The following is a 17,421-nucleotide window of genomic DNA, read 5'->3' as shown; positions in this document are numbered from 1 at the left end:
ACCATATGCCAGTCATACATGAAGGTGCATGTGCAACAATGGAGAGATAGCATGGATCACTTCAGAGCCACCATCTCCTCCACTGTTTTCTGCTTGTGCTTTTCTTTACTTGGCAATTCCTCTGAATCCATTCATTGGGTGTTCTAAAAGCACAGCTTTCCTTTTATGAAATTTCCATTACCAAGCTTCTGAGATTGCTCATGGCCCGTGTTCACAAATTACCCTCTTTCTTAGCATTACTTATGTAACAAATGATAGGAAGGGAATCCTGAGGGGATCTGAATCTCAGAATTTCAAAGGTGAAGTAAGAAATATGTTTGCACAAATAGCTTTGGTAAACGTTTGTATTTCCTTCCCCAGAATGTATCAGAAAAGCAAAGGGCTTGCGAAACTGATTTGGCTAAAGCTGAACCAGCACTGATTGCTGCTCAGGAAGCTCTGGACACTCTCAATAAGGTAAAATCCTTTAGCCTTTCACGCAGTAGTGAGATATACTCTGTTTCAAAATGTGATTGATTAAACAGATAAATATACTTCTATTTTTATGAAGGAAGATCACAGAGACAGAAGCATGGTTTGGATAATTGATTCCTCTTACAGGAACTATTTCCAGGCCCCATCAATTATGAAATTCTCATGTTCTGAAACTGCAGATAAACTCTTGAGATAAATACTTCCTGTTCAACAAAAGATGAAGTGAAAACCTAAAAAGTTCAGTTAGCCTGAGGTTGTTCAACATACCAAGACTCCCAGATCACTTCTAGCCTGAGCCCCTGCCCTGGAAGGCTATATCAAAGATTGTGATGGAGCTGTATAGACAATGCAGCCTCTGAAGTACTGCTCCAAAATTCTGTAGATCCCATACTCCAACAGAAGAGAATATCTGTAGCTCAGGGTTGAACTGTGGAGTCCTTGGTGCTCTCTGAGCCTGGTTGTTTGCTTGCAGACGTTTCATTACCTGGCTAGGTAACATCATCAGTGCTGGGGAGTGGGGTTTGCTCCCTGTTTATATACAGTAGCTTGCCCTGCCAGTGTTTATATACAGTAGCTTGCCCTGCCAGCCAAACTTCCACTCAGGAACAGCTATTCTTTCTGCACGAATGACAGCATGCCTTGCCCACCAGTGTCAGATACAAACCTCCAATAAACTGCACAGCTGGATGGAAAATAACAAAGCGGCCGAAAAATGATACGACCGATGATCATAGATACTCACCTCAGACTAAACAAATACTAGCATACCATAGATAACCTCAGGGAGCAACTGGAACAAACCATGACCTCAGAACACACAAAGATGCTGACAACCATAATCAAGACTACCTCTCTAAGACAAGCTGAAAAAAGGACAACAAAACTCCAAACCAAACTGCTCAAGCTAAACCCCAGAAGCAAAGAGGTACCTGAACTCGAATGGGTAGTCAACGTGTCCAGCCGCCCACCATCCACTGCAGAACACAATTTCCTTCAGAAAGGTCTCAACTATAACATAGACAATGCTAATCAGTTATTCTTTGCAGCCCTAGAAGCAGCATTTAAAACCACAGGACTTGCCATAGAGACCCAAGAAGACGTAAGGCAGACAATCATACCACAGACCAGAAGAACACAGAAGCAGAACCAACTCAAAGCAGAAGACAGAGCAGCCCTCAAAAACCTAAAGAAGGGCAAAACTATCACCATCCTCCCAGCAGACAAAGGCCAAGCCATGATTATGATGGACAGAACACAATACATACAAGAAGCCAAAGAATTGTGGCAGGGCAAAGAAACCTACTTCTCAGTAAACACCAACTCAGTACAGGAAGTGGACAACCTGATCAAGAGAACTTCAACGACCTAACCAAGACACATCAAATCACAAAAGAAGAACAGTGTTGGATGAAAAGCAGAGGACCCATCCTCCCATACTTCTGTGGAAGCCCAAAAATACACAAGCCCGACATACCTCTCCATCCAACTGTATTGTTACCAGGACCCCAACATACAATATAGTCAAAGAACTTACAGAAAATCTTGGGCATCTCACAGAGGAGAGTGAATACTCTTATCAACTCCCCACTACAATACTTCAACCAAATCAAAGACCTAAAAAGAGAAGAAGATGAACTTATGGTTTTATTCGATGTCACAGCACTCTTTACATCCATAGATCCAGAACTAGTGAAAGAATCCATGGCAGCAGTTCTACACAACACACCCAACCTAGCCAAATACACTAAGATAGAAATACCCAGAATCATGGACCTCATCAACTTCTGCCTCACCACCTACTTTCAGTTTGATGGACAAATATACCAACAAATCAAAGGAACACCCATGGGATCACCACTTTCAGGACTCATAACAGAGATTGTAATGTAGCATCTGAAGTGATAGCACTCCCATGCATACAACCCAAAGTATGTAGATGACACCTTTGTCATAATAAAAAAGGAACAACTGGAGGAGACACATGAAGCCATCAACAACATCTTCAGAGGAATAAAATTTGCAAGGGAAGAAGAAAACAACAACAACGACACACTACCCTTCTTGGACATCCTCATCAGTAGAGGAAATGATGGCAAACTAGAAACACAAGTCCACTGGAAATCAACCCACACTAACCAAGTGCTCCATTACCAAAGTAACAGCCCAACCTCCCACAAGAGGAGCTGTGTAAGAACATTATTCAGATGGGCACAAATGCACTGCAGCAACCCAGAACACCAGTAAAAAGGAAACAGACCACCTATACAGCATCTTCCAGCAAAATGGATACCCGCTCAACTTCATCAAAAAGTGCCTGACCACTCAACCCACTCCAGCACAACCAACAGAAGCTATGAAAAGGATAACACTGCCATACATCAGAAACATCTCAGAAACTATCAAAAGACTGTTACAACCACACAGCATCACCGTAGCACACAAACCAACCAAAGCCCTTCAGAACATCTTAAGCAAACCAAAAGACCCGGTAGCCCAAGAAGAAAAAACAGGAGTCATCTACAACCTACAGTGCAAGGACCGTAACAGCCACTATGTAGGACAGACTGGCAGAAGACTAGCAGAGCGCATCCATGAACACCAACTAGCAAAGACACGATGAGAACTCCTTAATCTCACAACACATGGACAGACTCAAGCATACTTTCAACTGGGAAACTGTGAGCATCCTAGACCAAGCTAAATCCAAAAACACTAGGAAATTCCTGGAAGCTTGGCACTCAGACAAGTCAGCCATCAATAGACACATAGAGATAAACCACATTTACACGTCATTCAAAAGAGACCATAAAAAAGCTAGGAAGGAAACAAAAAGACCAGAACACATCCTCTCCAGCAGCCAACACCCAGAGAAGCAGGGATTAGCACGAGGCAAACAATCAAACAGAAAACAATACCTTAACCATACCTTAAAGGAACTACCAAGGAGAAAACCACACCCCCACTAAATCTGGCAGGGCAAGCTACTGTATGTTAACAGGGAGCAAACCCCACACTCACTTGCACTGATGATGTTACCTACAGTAGTTGGGTAATGAAATGTCTGCAAGCAAACAACCAAGCTCAGATCCCACACTATGGTGAATGGTGAAAGGTCCCCTGTGCAAGCACCAAGTCATGTCTGACCCTTTGGGGCAAAGCTGCTTTTGCGACGTTTTCATACTATAGCCTGCAGTATTCTGCTAATCTGCTAATGCAAATATATTAGAGTTGATATGGGCTGTTTAATGAGCTTCTTTTTTCTTAATCATGGAATTTACTATTTCATTGTTAAAAATATCTTTCTCTTTTCCTCCATCTTTGGCTACCTTTCTAGAACAACTTGACAGAGCTGAAGTCTTTTGGATCTCCTCCAGAAGCAGTGGTTAATGTAACAGCAGCAGTTATGATCCTTACTGCTCCAGGTGGCAAGATACCAAAAGACAGAAGTTGGAAAGCAGCAAAAACCATGATGGGCAAAGTAGATACTTTCCTGGATTCCCTGAAGAAATACGACAAAGAACACATTCCAGAAGCTTGCCTGAAAGCTTTTAAGTAAGAGGCATCTGCACTTATGAAATAAATTGAAACAGCAGTTCATGCATTAGATCAGATGCAAAAAAAATAGTGTTTCACCAAGGGCCTTCCTCTCTGTAGCTCACATCCACCACCTTCAAGATTAAAAGTGAGGTAAATGCCAATAATTACGGCTCAGAGTGAGCACAGGCTCTGAATGCAGAAGGTCCCAGGGTTTCCAGGCATGGCTGGGAATTCTGCCCCGAAACCCTGAGAAGCCTCCGTTAATTATTGTGGACAGTACTGAGCCTGATGGCACTATGTTGTCCTAGTCCTGGAGCGAGGCTGTGTATCTCTACAGTGCCCAGGGCAGATTTTCTCCTTCCTGTTTCTTCTCACACCAGGCCTGTAGGTTCAAAACATGTGAATTCAAAGCTTCAAAAAATGAACAGTACAAGCAGAGCTCACAAGGAGCTTAGCATTTCCCCAGGACCTCTTTGGCATGTGCAAGGACAGCAGGTGCCTTCCTCCTCTGGATAAGTCACAATTCTCAGATCTCTAGATTTAATTTTTTTTAAGACCTGATCTGTAGCCCTCTAATTGCTCAGCTAAAAGGCAAGAAATGTAACCACACATTTTTTTGTCCATTCTGTAGGAAAAGTCTGTTCTTGCATCTATTGCCTGTAGTGACTAAGCGTACGGTGCTGGCAACAACTGACAGATGCAATGACTGGAGAAGGACGTTCCTGATTTATATGTTTATATATTTATATCTGCCCCTCTCACCACAGTAGCTCTGAGTGGCAAGCAAAGTTTAAACAGAAACCACAATATAAAACTTGAAAACATACAATATTAACATATAATTCAAAACAACAACAGCAGCTGAGAGTAAAAAAACCATATAATATTAACCTACCTAGGCTTTAACTAACTTCATAGCCCCCACGCTTGGCAAACAAACATTTTTTTACACTTTCCAGAAAGGCAGCAGCGTCAGAGCCAATCTGATCTCAGATGGTGAGGTGTCCCAGAGGGGAGGGGCCATGACAGAAAAGGCACACTTCCTGGGTCCCACAGGATGGCATGCTTTAACTGATAGGACCTGAAGTGGGCTGCTTCTGGGGGATCTTATAGGGAAGGCAGAGACCATTGGAGAGAGGCAGCCTTCAAGTACCCATGACTTGCTGAGAGAGGGAGAAGGAGAAAGAGATGGAAGATACACTTCATTATGCATTGTCTTTTGGTGCCTTCTCACCCTATTGGCCACCATGGGCAATAAATATAATCTTTAGTGGAGGGATTCTCCTTTATATTCCCTCGTTGACACCACCAAGCGTGCCTGTAACTAGATAGTCTGATATTCTCAGGACTCTCATCTCTTCCAGTTCCTGCTCCTTGTCCTCACAATTCTTCTTTCCACAATTCCCCTCCAGTAATAAAATAAATATCATGCCAGGCTCCATGCAGTCTAGCAGACTACGTGGCCTTTCATTCACTTACTGTACTTAGAATATTGGATCGGGTATGTAGACTATGTACCTAAACGTAATTTCCTAATAAAGAATGTATTCCTTTTTAAGTTAAACACCAGTTTAAAGAAAAACATCAGTGAATGTATTATTTTTTCTCTGTGCACACATACTCAGCTGCATAAAGTTACTTACACACACACACACGTATAAGTAAATATTCCTTCTGTGATGGGAAGTCCAGACACAATAGACCTGTGATTAGGCTGTAACGTATCTACCCAGAAACAAAAGTTAGAAGCAAAGGAGCAAAAACTGGAGTTTGTAAGATTTCTACATCAGAACTTAAGTTGAAATAGTGATGACTTTTCCATACTTTTAAACATTTTTTTAAAAGTAAAAGTTATCCTACAGATAACATTATTGTATGTGTGAGTGTGTGTGTGTGTGTTGCAAAAATAGGATAGTGGCAAAAGATTATGAGTTACACCAGCCTTATTATTGTTATATTCATCATAAGATGACCTGGAACACCTCTATCTCTTCAACTGCTTTTTCTTTGTCCAGCCTGTGATTGATATCAGAGAGTTTTAGGACTTGATCAATTTTTTTGAATTTCATTCCTTGAAAAGTGATATAGTCTAGATCTCTGATTCACTCACTGGAAAAGAAACAGTGTAATTCTTAATATCAGGTCATAGGCATCTGGAGGGAGGTCAAATGACAAGAACATGTTATGAGGTCAAATGTAAACCCTGTAACTTATGTATTTGTGTCCAACATTTTGATGTAAGTACAAAAGGGCAGGGATTTGCACCGTGATGTCATGTGTGGTGTTGTTTTTTCATTACTGTAGCCAGGCCCAGAGCCTATGGGTCAAGCATATCTATCTTGCTACAGTTGCTGCCTTGCTGCTTAGTCACCAGAAAACAGAAAGGGTCAGCCTGTTCTCTGACATGATCAGCCTTTTTATTGTTGTTATTATTAAACTCACAACCAGGCATAAAATCTACAGTTCCAAGAACAGAAATGTCATTCAGAAACATTACTGTAGTGCAGTATAAATTTTGTTGGCTGATGAAAAATGTGGCAACTGTGTAACAGTGGAGTGAGCTCCTAGTTCCGTCCTATATCCATTTCCTCCCATGCTGAGAGCAGAAGACCGTTCTCACAGGCTCCAGGGCTATTCCTTCCGAATGCTCACCAATGTTTCCAAGATGCAGAGAAAGGCAGAGCCCCTCCTTAATTGACAGAATGTCCCTTTTGATCCCTGGTCTGTCCCTCAGGAAGGATTCGACTCTAAAACCTTGGAAGCTGCTACTAGAGGATACTGACTCTTGAACATAAGATCCTTTTATTCACAAATCACTTGAAGCTGTAAACATTTATGAAAAGATGCCATTGCCCCCAACAAACCTAACAGAATACATGCAAGAAGAGGAGGCAAGTGTTTTGTATTAGTATGTGCTATGCACACAAATTACAGTTGTGCCCTACATTGCAGCTTCGTTCACCACCCCACAAAAAATCCTGCAGACATCTTTGTAGTTCTTTTCTAGGCTGCACTGAGATTAGAAATGCGTCAGGTTTTTTCCTCTTTCTTGTAAATACTTACAGTAACACTGTATTATCTTTAATTACTCCTTTTGTTCATTCAAGTGATGCGCTGCCCTTATAAAACCTGAAGGTGCCCTTGCTTTGTGAACTTCTCTCCGCAGACCATTTCAACACGACCCAACGTTTGATCCCGAGTTTATACTCTCCAAGTCCACAGCTGCATCTGGTTTATGTTCTTGGTGCTTGAACATTGTGCGTTTCTATGAAGTCTACTGTGATGTGGCCCCTAAGCGGCAGGCCTTGGAAGAGGCTAATGCAGAACTGGCAGAGGCACAAGCCAAACTCACGATGATTAAAAACAAGATTGCCGTAAGCACACTACAACTTCATTTGGGTAATGTGCCAAACCCCAGGGCCTCCCATCGAAGTAGATATCAGTGTTCAGATTGGCTGACAGCCACTGCTGGCGCCAAGCAAGAGAATTAATTATTTAGGCCCGAGTCACACAGTTAAGCCAACTGCATGCAAATAACACTCTGTTGTATCTATACAGATCAAGAACCGGTATAAACATGAACTCTGAATCATGAATTCTCCTGCTCATGAATGAAATGAAATGAAATGAAATCTGTACTACAGTACTGGCCCAGTTGAGATGTGGTGACTCTGCAGCTTTCCAAAATTTGCTAAGCTATAACTGTGCCAAGGGTGTGGCATGCTGGGAGTTGTAGTTCTCCAATATCTGAAGCGTCACATGTTCCCCATTCCTCCACATAGCCAGAAAAATTAATTTAGTCTCAGTTTAACAGATTTCTGGTTCATGAGAAGTAATGTGATTTTCTGGACAAACCATAAAAACATTCCAGTGTTCAAAGTTGGTTCCAAACAGACAAGATGGCAGTTGTAGTGTCACAGTTGAAGCCCTGCCCCTTTGGGTGTGCATGTGACATGTCCAAAATGGGCAAGCCTTTGATTACATGCCACAATCACCATCTTGCCTCGTTTGATACACACATACTCCTGCCCTGGCAAATGACACCCTTGGTTTGTTGAGCAACTGAACCACCATTCCTGCTTTAAACGAAATAGCAAACAGGCATCTGCGAATTCTGATATATTTCTCCTCCCTGTGGGTTCAGAAGAGAAAACTGAGCACAGGCTTTGCTGGAACTCACATCCACTTGTACACTAGTTTGTGAAGGAGAACCTGGCTCTGTCAGGTTCTGGGCCTATTTAGTCTTGGATCTGTTTCAATAGAAGACAGACGTTAACATGAATGTAACAGCTCATTTCTACTGCATGTGAAGCTCAGTTAATTTGAACCTTGCTTAGTTGTGTGGAGTTTTTTTGTGTTTGGTTTTTTAAAATATATTTATTTTATTTTATTTTCAGTTTACTAGTTGGCAAACCTAGCCCCTTTGGTAATTTTATTATTCAATATATTGTGCAAATCCAGAAAACAGATTAATTCAGAACCTAAGTTATACATACAGTTTGTTGTGAACCCTTCATTATGTGCTACTTGAAGAGGTATTTCTTTTACTAGCACTATATATCTTATTTGGGGCTAAAGTATGACTAGAACTCACAGCCTCCCAGTTTCTAGCCCAGTGTCTTTAATGGCTACACCAAACTGGCTCTTTTTCTATATTGGGTGTCTTTTTACAAACCTCCATTGCATTTCCATTCTTCACCTTTTTTCTAACTTACCACCTCCCAGTTGCTGTAGCCTTTTCTTCCTCACAGACTTAGACAAATTTACGTGACAAATTATTGCAATGATTACTGATACACACTGTGTGAAGGCTTTGTAATAGTCAGTAGAATATTCAGGGGCATTCATAGGGGAGGGTTTGGGGGGCAAATGGTGAAAGCAGAGTCACACAGACACAACACAGCCTCTGCCCCTTTTCCATGAGCATTGTGATGTTGCACACACATACAAAAGGGGCAGAGATTATAGCATGACTCAGCTTTCATCATTTTGATGAACGTGGTAGATCCTGCAGACACCCGCAAAATTATTCATAATTATAAGCATTTCCAGCAACAACTGGGGGGATGTCTTTCTTTTTTTTAATCATACCAGTGTAGCTGTCTGTTTTTCTGTGATGGATCGAAGTGACTCCCCCACTAGATCTGGTTACATGATGCAGCATTTACTCATCCTTGTGATGTAACTCATCACAGGAAACGGGCTTGCACACAAATGCTCAATTTAAACCAATTTGTTTTTAGCCAAAGCATTGCCTCATTAATATGTGAAGAAGTTGCATCAGTTTAATTTCTTCGCCATTTCCATACAAGTAACTGCAAACTTTTTGTCTGAAAGGATCTAAACGCCAACTTAGCTAATCTGACGGCTGAATTTGAAAAGGCAACAGCTGAGAAAATCAAGTGCCAGCAAGAGGCTGATGCAACAAACAGAGTCATTTCATTGGCTAACAGGTACAAGGGCACTAAATACTTCCTAGGGTGTTTTTGATAATGCTGGCTAACTGTCATAACTGGCTTTTGTCCGCATGAGCCCGACCACATGAGGTCTATGACTGATCTTCCTTTCCTTTGAAAAATGAAACCTAGTAGTGAGGTGGGAGACTGCCAATGTCTTTGAAGCAGCAGTTATAGGAGGAGAGTTTAATCATTAGTACCCCTACCCATTTTCCCGTTCAAATCAACTATCGTAAATGGGTGTTATGAACATATGTGCCATCTTAATTTTCTTAGGGATAAGTCTGGGTTTAAATATGATATCTGAAGGTATTTGCTTCATTGTATCAAAAAGCATGCAGGTACAGTATAGGAGATTTGTTATGGTTTTCCTGTATCATTAGAAACTTGGTCCTATTTCATACTTGTATGTCTTCCAAATTTCTAAGAGACAGAATCCCAAGTTATGTTCATCATGAAACCCCCTCACAAGAAGATGGCAATAACTGTTGGCATAGTCTTTGATCTGCCACTCCAAACTGTAGTATTGTTTGCAATTAATCATGGCTAGGATACATGACATTCCTTGTCTGAATCCCCAGTATCGAAACCATGTTTTAGGAACATCAAAAACAATGGCATAATATGGATCTTAAATAATATAAACCAGACAGCAATTGCGAAAGCTTCAAACATTGTGTATTCATATCAAATTGTTTTTCATACTTGTGAATCTGAAAGTATCTGAGGTCACTAGAGGGTTGATTATCCCAAGCCGGCTGGAAGTCCCAGCTGGTCAGAAGAAAATTGTTATGCTTCTCAGCAAGCTATGAACCATTTCCTGAAAATGAAATACTACACTAGAGAGTGAATCAAAGATGTGTAGTTTATTTAGAGAAACTGCAGTTAGCATTTGGAAGAGGCTGTCACTTCATAGGCAAGCAATGTTCTCTATTTTTATGGGTCCTCTGGAGATGGAAATCGTAAGTGGTTCTCATCAGTCTGCCCCTTGCCAAAAATCACAAAGTATATCACCAAGAAAAAGAGTTATACATGATAAGCCAAGTTATACTAAGGCTTATATATCTTCGAAAAAGGCATGCCCTGAATGTGACTTAAATGTTGGTGAAAGCTGTTGCAGCCCATCTTACTGTTACATGCTCAGGGCCGCAACTGTGGGGGGGACAACCCAGGCATGTGCCCCAGGTGCCGCGCTGGGGGGGGTGCGAAAATGAACACTGGGGGGGCGCCAAAATGGGCATGAAATCCATGTCTGCCCCAGGTGACACAGACCCTAGTTGCAGGCCTGTATGTGCTCCCTGATTCTTTCAGCGATGAGAAACTTGAATGATTCTAGCACTTACCAGAAAGTGCTTGCCTTCAGATGAGATTGTTTTATATATCACATTTCACTGTAGCTGAAAGGGGGGAGGGAGGAGGGGGACACTGATTGCCAGATTGTTCTTTCCTTTCCCAGAGAGCACAGCAACTGAGGGCAGCCTCCATAATGAAGAAAAGATCCTTGGTCATTTTGCTAAGTGCCTTATGATAGTAGCTTTCTTGGTTCAACAGCCTCATTGTTAGGAAGGAGGGTTGGAAGAAGCTCCTGAAAACTCATCCTGCCCAAACAGACCCCCCTGCCTGATTCCACACACATAAAAACCTTCTCATAACAGGATATTGGAAAATAGGCCTTTGCATAAGGATGCTGATGAGCCTTTGGCCTGCTTCGGGGAGTGTTCATGCTGCTGGTCAAGCCAGGCTGGATCAGAGCTTTACGTGTCCTAATCAGAACCTTCTCTCCTTTTGGAATGTTTCCTAAGGCTTGTTGGTGGATTAGCATCTGAAAACGTGCGTTGGGCTGAATCGGTGGAAAATTTCAGTGAACAGGGAAAGACTCTGTGCGGAGATGTGCTACTGATTACTGCATTTGTTTCCTATGTTGGGTATTTTACCAAAAAATACAGGACCGAGTTACTGGACAAGTTCTGGACTCCTTACTTAAAGCAGCTGAAGGTAAGTCTGTGTAAATGCCATTCCAGAAGACGAATGTTGTTTCCATGAGCCCGACAGGTTTCTGATCCTAGTGACTCTAGGCTACCTCTCAGGTTATGCCCAGCTTCAAACAATAAATCACTAACTCTCTGACCATTTCTTGGCTTGTTGGCTAAGAAAGAACATATCATCCTTTGCTTTTACTATCCAGGGCACTTTACAACAACCCGTTAAAACAACTAACCGCAGAAAGAAGGGGCCACAAAGTGACCACTGCAGAAGTAGTAGCACCTAAGTGATTGAAAGCCATGGGGAATGAAAGGGTCTTTGCTTGGTGCCTTAAAAATATGGACATTAGCATCAGTAGCAGCCAAACCTCCGTAGGGAGAGCCACATACAAGATGCCCCTGCTAGAAGGCACACTCACTCACCAACGCTTCTCTTCAGAGGGTAGATTCTTTTGAAGGGTGAAAAATACTGAACATCATATCCCCCATGTGCCTTGTCAAGATATATGCATTGCATCAAAACAATAGTTTGGCAATGAAGTGTGCAGCAGATCCAAGAGATTATAGGTCCTGAGGACAGGATGTTATTCCTGCAGGCCATCCCTGTTAAAAGCTTGTGGTTCTTTTTAACCATTATGTCACCATATTTGCCTAGACCAGATGTGAGGAGCCTCTGACCTGTGAGCCTCCTTATCCAATCTACAGGGCTTCCTCATTTGATCCCTGAAGCCCCCTTCAGCCCCCTTCTCTCTACTCATCCACCCCTTCAGAGAACAGCTGCTTTATGATTGCTGCTTTATGACTCTGGGGCTGCCTTGAACCAACACTTGATTTGCCAGTAACAAGTGAGATAGTATCAGATAAGCAAAGAGATAAGCTCTGTTTTTTGTTAAAATGCTTGTCAAAATCTAAGAAGTTCAGTACTGAAAACAAAAAATCTGTGCCTTTTCTATACTGACAGTCTATTTTTATCTTAACATTTTAATAGGTACCAATTCCTATCACTTCTGGGCTGGATCCTTTATCCCTGCTAACAGATGATGCAGATATAGCAACCTGGAACAACCAGGGGCTTCCCAGTGACCGTATGTCGACAGAAAATGCAACTATCCTGTGCAACACAGAACGTTGGCCACTCATTATAGATGCCCAGCTTCAAGGGATCAAGTGGATCAAGAACAAGCATGGAGAAGATCTGAAGGCCATCCGGCTTGGACAGAAAAGGTGAACCAGAGCCATTCTGTTCTAACTGTTTGGACTTTATTCCAAAAGAATGGCCTACAGATTGCCAGCTTATCTGGGACATGCCTTCATTTTCCCTGCATCTATTCTGGGATTGGGACGCGGTGGCGCTGCGGGTTAAACCGCTGAGCTGTCGATCGGAAGGTCGGCGGTTCGAAACCGCGCGGCGGGGTGAGCTCCCGTTGCTCGTCCCAGCTTCTGCACACCAAGCAGTTCAAAAACATGCAAATGTGAGTAGATTAATTGGTACCGCTTCGGCGGGAAGGTAACGGCGTTCCGTGAGTCATGCTGGCCACATGACCCGGAAGTGTCCTATGGACAACGCCGGCTCCAAGGCTTTGAAACGGAGATGAGCACCGCCCCCTAGAGTCGGACACGACTGGACTTTACGTCAAGGGAAACCTTTACCTTTACCTTATTCTGGGATTATTGGAATTAGCCTCTGTTGTATTCCCCCTTATGCTCAATCAGTCTTCCTTGCACCGCCCATCGAGGCATGCATTATCAGCTGTCCCCACGTGCAATGCTCTGCAGCTTGGGAATGGCTGGGAACAGGCTCCTTGAGATGGCTGGAGACCAAGCCTTGGTCAGTGGTCAGGAGTTTAGGTGGGGAACACACACATCTGTCATAGCAACACTTCTGGGATCTAGGACAGGCAAGTGATTCACACTTAATGACACTTATAATAATTCTTCATTAATCTCCTAGCTTTATTATTTACACACACAGGCCTTTCACTCCCCCAAGCTTCCCCAACTCCACCAGAATAACTGATCAAGAAAGGGGAGAGAGGAAGATGGATGCGATCCAGATGGTTGCACGTACACAGAATGCCTTCTGTCCAACCCTCCTCCGCATAGCAGCTCCTTTACTTTCCACTTCAGCTGCACTCTCAGGCACTCACCTTGCTGGGCTAGGTAGCTTTTACTGTTTGATGTGTAATTTCCACATAGTAGCCGAATTCTGGTTGGTATAGTTTCAGACTGTGTCACGGACATCCAAGTGAGTCTTTGCACATCCAAGGCCACGCTCCTTAGATGGCTTTGTTGCGGTGTTTGCTTTCTTGCTTTGTTCAATGTTTTTTCTCAGGCCATTGCCTACATGCCATGCCATTTAATTTAGGTGGAGTTCGTAAGTTTTACAACTCTTCTGCCCAAATCCCACTCTAGGTCCTTCCAGATTTGATAGGCTTGCTTATTTATTTATTTATTTAAATTTATATTACTGCCCATCGCACTTACATGACTCAAGTTTAAAAAAAAATGAGAAATTCATATAAATAAATTAAATGATTAAAATGATTAACCGAAAACAAAAGCCCAGAAAAATGCCAACCTACAACTCGCTATTTATTTAATTGGCTATTTAATTTAATTGGGTATTTAATTGGCGTGAGGAGTCCATTGCTGCCCGTCTACCTTGCTGCTTGTCCGCTCTTCGTCTACTCCAGTGTTTTTCAACCTTAGCAACTTTAAGATATGTGGACTTGAGCATGGTTGGCTGGGGAATTCTGGGAGCTGAAGTCCAGATATCTCAAAGTTGCCAAGTTTGAGAAACACTGGTCTATTCACTTGAATCCCCATCCAATCCACATCATCCTTTCCTACCTGCTCTGGCAGCTACTTCAGTGGCCCCAATAGAGCCCCTTTCTCAGCAAGCATCTGATTATGGAAATACATTTAGCTTCCTTTCTGGTACAGTTTAAGAAAAGATTTTGTATTCTTACAGACTGTGTGACACACTTAAAGATTTATTATCAATTGTGCAGCTATCTAGATATCATTGAAAAAGCAGTTTCTGAGGGAGATACACTGCTCATTGAGAATATTGGAGAGACAGTAGAACCTGTGCTGGATCCTCTGCTAGGTCGAAACACAATCAAGAAAGGAAGGTAAGTACATCTGCAGTCACAACAGCCCTTGGTTTTATAACAGAAGTTACAAAAGAAAGAGTATCTTTGTAGTCTGACCTTTGCAATCCAGTTTGCACTGGAAGCTGAAGCATTCTGCATTTATATGTTAGTGGTCCTGAGAGTGGGACTCTGATTCAAGCAAGGATTGGTGAAGCCTATTTTATAGCTACAGTATAACAGAAGATTTATTTACAGTATTATTATAGGGACAGGCAAAGCCTAGCTCATAGCTAACTGCATCCTATCAGGAGGAGAGTTGAAGAATGCGTTTTCTGTGCACGCACACCTTGGAGGAACGGCAGAAGGAAGCGACCTCAGATTAGCAACCTCTTAAGCCAAAGAGCAGGCCGGGTAACAGAGAAGGAGCGGACACCGCATAAATCCTTAACTTCCGACTCACACAATACAATTCCCTTTTGGTCAGTAGGTCATGAGGGGCTGAAGAGTCAGTGCCATTGCATTCTTATCTCTAACCATTTGGTAGAGAAGAGTAAAGCAGACTTCTGCTACTTTATTTGGGGAAGGAGAACAGGCACATTTGTGCATTTTTCTATTAACAGTACTCTGAAATAGCATCAGTATTGTTAATATAGAACTGCATATATGCACTTGCTGGTCTTCTCCAAATAAAGTGAGGAAGCCTGTTCTCCGCTACCTTGTCAGGAGCCTAGAGACAGCTGGGGTCAGAGGTGGAGAGACAGGTGAGAAAGGAACTCAGGAAACAAATTCTAACAGCGAAGATAAACACTGGGAGTGAAATGGCTGTGACAGAGACTGGCTGGTGACCAGAGGAGAGGTCACCTCACCAAACCTTTAGGATAGTGGGTGACAAAGTATGACAGGTAGCCCTCATTTAGCCACTGCCTCCGACAGCGACCATTTGCAGTTACGACAGTGATGAAAAAGTAACTTGGTGACCAATACCCACATTTACCTCTCTCTCTCTTGTGTTCACCATTACAGCCAGTTAGTATGTGTTGTTCTGGGCCTGACCCACCTTCTTCTCCACCCTCCCCCACAGAGCAGAGAGATCGCCAAAACAAGCCACCTCTTCCTGGGCTGCTTTCCTCTGCAGCACAGGGCATCCCTAACAAGTGCTAAGGGCAAGTTAATAAGCTCAGCTCTGTGACCTTAATTAGTTGATTAGACTCCTCTGTGGACTGGTGCTGCTGCCTGACACTGACCCAGACCCTAATCAATTTCTCACCGAAGGCTTTTTTGCCTTCTAAGTGGCTGGTGGCTTGCAGCCACAAGCAGGTTAGGCAAACAGCTGTGTATTCCCCGTTGTGTGCCTGCTTACTCTCTTGTAAACCCTTCTCTTCCAATGAATGTAAATACAGTCATCAATTCTTTTCTTGCTAATAATCACAGCACTGTGGTAAGCACTCCCAAGGGTGGGGAAGGGCGAAAAAGGGCTGAAAGATTTGCCCTTTTACCTGGCTTCCTCGTGGGTCAAGTGCTGGAAACCTTCCCCACTGTTCACCTGGGTCTTTGGCATCATATCCTACTGATGCTGTAAAGCAAAGGAAAGCTAAAGTAAAATCGTAAGCACAGTCATGTGATTTTCACTTAGCGACCATTTCACTTGGCGATGGAGTCACCAGAACCTATTGCAGTTGCTAAACAAGGACTTACCTGTACAGAGATAAGGGGGGAAAGGCTATTTTTATTCCAGTTCACTTGCTAATTACCTTAGATAATTTCATTCATAGACTGGGGTCATAATCATAGGATGACATGCAGTTGAGCGGGAAACTGGGATTATCAGAGCATGATGGTCCTGTGATAAATGCAAGTAAGAATAAGCTCTAAGAGACATTTGTCTGGCATCCTGGGTTCTTGCTGAGCAGTAACACCAGCTGAGGGTTGTGGTTGTTTAACACCTCTGCAATTTTGATTTATTCTTCACATCACAAAAATGATTTGTCCAATATTAATGCCCCAAATTAGCCCATTGTCTTCAGGTCCGGTGGATGATTGTATGCCATAGCTTATCTGGATGTCAGATGCCACTGCCAGTTGTGTTAGCTTCTGTCCCCTTTTAGGATCAGGAGGGAGCACCATATAGCCCTTTGCCTTAAGCGGCAAAGTGTCTCAGGTTGTCCATGAGTAAGTTTATGACAGCAGTAAGCATTTCAGAAATGACAGGCTCATGCCCTTTTCTTTTATACTGGTTCAGAATTGCATGTCTGGGCCTGCACATCCTTTTCTGGCTTTTGTCCACATCTACATTTGTAGGCACAAAGTTTACCCCTGCTGTCACCAAGCCTGCCAGTGTTGGCCCTGGTCTCGCTCCTTTCATGAGGAAACACAATAAAAGATGTCTCAGATGTGTCACAAGAAGAGCAGAAAGTGAACATCTGTGGGTCATCACAAAGCAGTGAGCTGCAAAGCAACTTTAAATGCACTTTAGGTCTTTCTGCACACAAAACACTTTAACTGAAATTCACCAAATTTCTTCCCAGAGCAGGAAGGATTTGTATGGAATCAAGGAGTGCCATTTGGGGACAGGAGAATAGAAGCTCATATATGTTTCAAACTACACAAGATAAATGCTCCAGAATGTCTGTAATTCAAGTTACCATGATGAAAATCAAACAGAAAAAAACAAAGTTAACAAATATTCTCAAAATATGCTGCTTGTGTTCATGACTCTGAATCTATCCAAAGGGATATTGGAATCTGTGGCTCTTGTGGGATTGACATTGACACTGCAAATCTAACTCTCTTCTAAACTAATTCTACTAGTTTTCATTTCTACTGCCAACCTCCAACCTCACAAACAATGTCCCCCATTAATATCACCCTTACGTAATT

General features: G+C 42.6%; 1 protein-coding gene across 1 annotated transcript in view; it reads left to right on the top strand.

Annotated features, from left to right (window-relative positions):
* Positions 1 to 17,421, top strand: part of DNAH17 (dynein axonemal heavy chain 17) — a 128,146-nt gene that overhangs the window by 80,835 nt on the left and 29,890 nt on the right. Inside the window, exons 58-64 of the mRNA XM_063293325.1 lie at positions 361 to 456; positions 3,809 to 4,026; positions 7,178 to 7,385; positions 9,349 to 9,464; positions 11,270 to 11,462; positions 12,438 to 12,673; positions 14,461 to 14,583. Coding sequence (XP_063149395.1) covers positions 361 to 456; positions 3,809 to 4,026; positions 7,178 to 7,385; positions 9,349 to 9,464; positions 11,270 to 11,462; positions 12,438 to 12,673; positions 14,461 to 14,583 — 1,190 coding nt within the window. The remainder of the gene's footprint in view (positions 1 to 360; positions 457 to 3,808; positions 4,027 to 7,177; positions 7,386 to 9,348; positions 9,465 to 11,269; positions 11,463 to 12,437; positions 12,674 to 14,460; positions 14,584 to 17,421) is intronic.

Source organism: Candoia aspera, chromosome 2 (genome assembly GCF_035149785.1).
Source record: "Candoia aspera isolate rCanAsp1 chromosome 2, rCanAsp1.hap2, whole genome shotgun sequence".
NCBI lineage: Eukaryota > Metazoa > Chordata > Lepidosauria > Squamata > Boidae > Candoia > Candoia aspera.
Note: the sequence above shows the minus strand (reverse complement) of the source record. Positions and strands in the feature narration are given on the sequence as shown.